The 3,014-nt window shown below is 31.6% G+C and overlaps 1 protein-coding gene across 4 annotated transcripts in view; it reads right to left on the reverse strand.

Moving 5' to 3' along the window:
* Positions 1 to 3,014, reverse strand: part of ANK3 (ankyrin 3, node of Ranvier (ankyrin G)) — a 198,408-nt gene that overhangs the window by 190,695 nt on the left and 4,699 nt on the right. For all 4 annotated transcript variants that reach the window (XM_015571812.1, XM_015571814.1, XM_015571813.1 and 1 more), the window contains one exon: positions 509 to 607. In XM_015571812.1, coding sequence (XP_015427298.1) covers positions 509 to 586 — 78 coding nt within the window. In that variant the 5' untranslated portion in view covers positions 587 to 607. The remainder of the gene's footprint in view (positions 1 to 508; positions 608 to 3,014) is intronic.

Genomic DNA, 3,014 nt, shown 5'->3' on the forward strand with positions numbered 1-3,014 from the left:
TCTTCATGGATGCAAAGAGTTAAAAAACAATTTTATTTATTACTTATAAATGTGTAATAGTATTGTTTGAATGTATGAATTTAATCCAATTAGGTGACTTTAGAAATCTATACACTCAAATATTATTATGCTAAATTAAACTTGGAAAAAAAACTGATTCAGAACTTATGTTCTACCACAAAAATATTTCAAATCAGTGGTGGTCTTCAAAGCAAAATGATAAAAACAGAAAAGTGTTCACAAGCAATAGGTAAATATTAAAGCAATAACTCAATTATAGGGTAGGGGTAGGCATTTAAGAGCAGAAAGTGTATCTATGCAATGGAAAATTCTTAATAATTAAAAAAAGATTTTCTAATGTATTTCATAACAATGTATGAACCCACACACTAATATATAATTGCAATTAAAATACCAGTGAGATAAATGTTAAATGTTACAACTCCAGGGTTACAAAATGCCCTATAAACATGCAAACTTCCCCACAGAAAGAACCCACGTGTCTTACCTCTGTGGCTAGGCTCTGGCTGGCACCATTGTCAAGAAGAAACTTGACAACTTCCAGGTGGTTTTCCTGGGCTGCCATGTACAATGGGGTGAAACCATTCTGCAAAATAAAAAGTAAAATGTTTGCAGCTTTCTAGAGCCAATCTATTTTTCTACTGTACTGATATTATAGGTTTCAGGAAATGCTCACACATAATTTAATAACACTTTAATGGAGACATTCACATATACTAAAAACACCTAAGCACAATAGTGTAAATTAATTTATAATATAAATATAATTCACAATTATACTTCATAATTCAGTTTGAAAGTAGTTTTTAGGTAATAGTTTAATTAATATTAATATATCCACTTTAGATAAGAAAGTACATTCATTTAACCACTTGAGTGCCTACCACAAATAAAGAATCTTACTAGATATCAAAAGGGTATGAAGAGAAATACATTTGATCATTGTACGTCCTGAGCATTATCTATTTTAAATAAAATATGTAATACTTTTACATAAAAATAAGCATCTGAAATAGTTTCTACTTTGAAAAGAATTTATATTAATTTCAAATGGCTTCACACTTACCATGGATGGGGAATCTTAGAGCAAAGGAAAGAACACCAATTTGCAAAAGGGTAAACTTTGATTTTAAAGTGGAATTTGATAAGCAGTCTATTTTTGCAAGTTTACTTCCTTTCATTTTTTGCAAAGACACTATTTTAATGTTCAAAATATATATACACATACATATATATTTATACATATACATGCATACACACACACTCTCTCTCTCTATGTGTGTGTAGGTTTGTTTAAAATGTGCCCAACTGCCAAAAAACTTAGATTCATAAGTTTCACAAGCAATAGGTAAATATTAAAGCAATAACTCAATTATAGGGTAGGGGTAGGCATTTAAGAGCATTTATATATGTGTATAAAGCTTATATATAAAGCTTACATATATAAAGCTTCTTATTAAAAACATTTGTGTTTGTTCCAATGTATTTCACATCTATGAAATACTGAAATATTTAAAAATCTTACTGCAAGATATACATATCAAAATATTTTCCAAACTATAATAAATTCTCTTTGACTAATTTTTCATAATGCAATTCTATTTAACCGAATGCTCTGGAAATTTTATTTTATACATTATGCACTTTCAAAGAATAAAAATAAATTCTAAGTAAAATGTTATCAGATATTACTCAAATTTTTTGTGATTCGAAAGGTTAGGCTCATCATAAATATCAATTGCTATATAAGTTACCTTCATTATCAATAATTCAACCTTTGGTGGCCTTTTTTTTTTGGCTTAAAGCTGAGAATTAGGAAGTTAAAAAGTTGTTACACATAATTGTAACAACCTGGGTTATTTGGTTGCCAAGGCCAAGATTAGAGACATAAAATTAGAGGCAGTAGAATATGACAGCATTCAAGCTTCTTCCCTTTAAATTATCTACCTATTAACACCACTGAAGATTCATGTTACTCTGTTTTGTCATGAAAGGTTTTATTAACATTAAGCATGAAACATGGAGTAATTGTTACACAGTCTGTGTGTATGTCTGCATGTGTATGTATGTGCGTGTGCCTATGTGTTGCATCTTTGTCACACTTCCCAGAGCTGTTTAGGAAAACTGAAATGTAATTAAGATTACCATTATCACATTGTCGTCTATTTTCTTATATTCTTACGTGATCGAAATAAAAGATCATTTAATCCATGGTTGATTTAAATATTCCTTAAAAATCAAAAGCACAAGGAAAAAGAAAAAACTAACAATATAATATTAAGGGGGGAAAAAATAAAAACACCAGCTGAAAACCGTGTGAATTTTTCTTATAGCTCAGTGAACTACTGCATATCTATCTTTCCTCATCAACTGAAATTTCCAGATGGAAGGTATTTAGGAATTTTTGTTTTTTTGTTGTTATTTTAAAAAGGTTTTTTATTGATTTTCAGAGAGAGGGGAAGGGAGAAGAAAAGGGTAAGAGAGGAACATGGATATGAGAGTGAACATGAATCGGCTGCCTCCTACAAGCCCCCTATCAGGAATCAAGCCCTCAACCCAGGCACATGCCCTGACTGGAAATTGACCTGGAAACCTTTTGGTGAATGGGATGACGCCCAACCAACTGAGCCACACTGGCCAGGGCTAGGAGTAAGGTAGTTAAGAAAAAAAAGTCCAAAATAGATGTTATTCTCTCAGACATAAATATCAACTAGATATTCTATGTCAATGGATTTTCAATGTCAGGGAGAGGTCTGCTGTAGTTCAAGATTACATAAGAAACACTGATCTGGCTTCTAGACCAATGTACGTCCACTGTTCTGAGGTTAGCTTCCAGAATTAAACATTTTATGATCCACGAAGAAAATCTAAAATCAGGCACTGAGATTTAGGGAATGTTATTCTTACAGACCTGGAGCTCAAGGAGTGATTCTTAAGAGGCACAACTTTTAAATCCTTCCACAGCCCTCTTTACAATGTGGAAGAGTGCAATG

This window comes from Myotis davidii, unplaced genomic scaffold (genome assembly GCF_000327345.1).
Source record: "Myotis davidii unplaced genomic scaffold, ASM32734v1 scaffold1187, whole genome shotgun sequence".
In the NCBI taxonomy this organism is placed as follows: Eukaryota; Metazoa; Chordata; class Mammalia; order Chiroptera; family Vespertilionidae; genus Myotis; species Myotis davidii.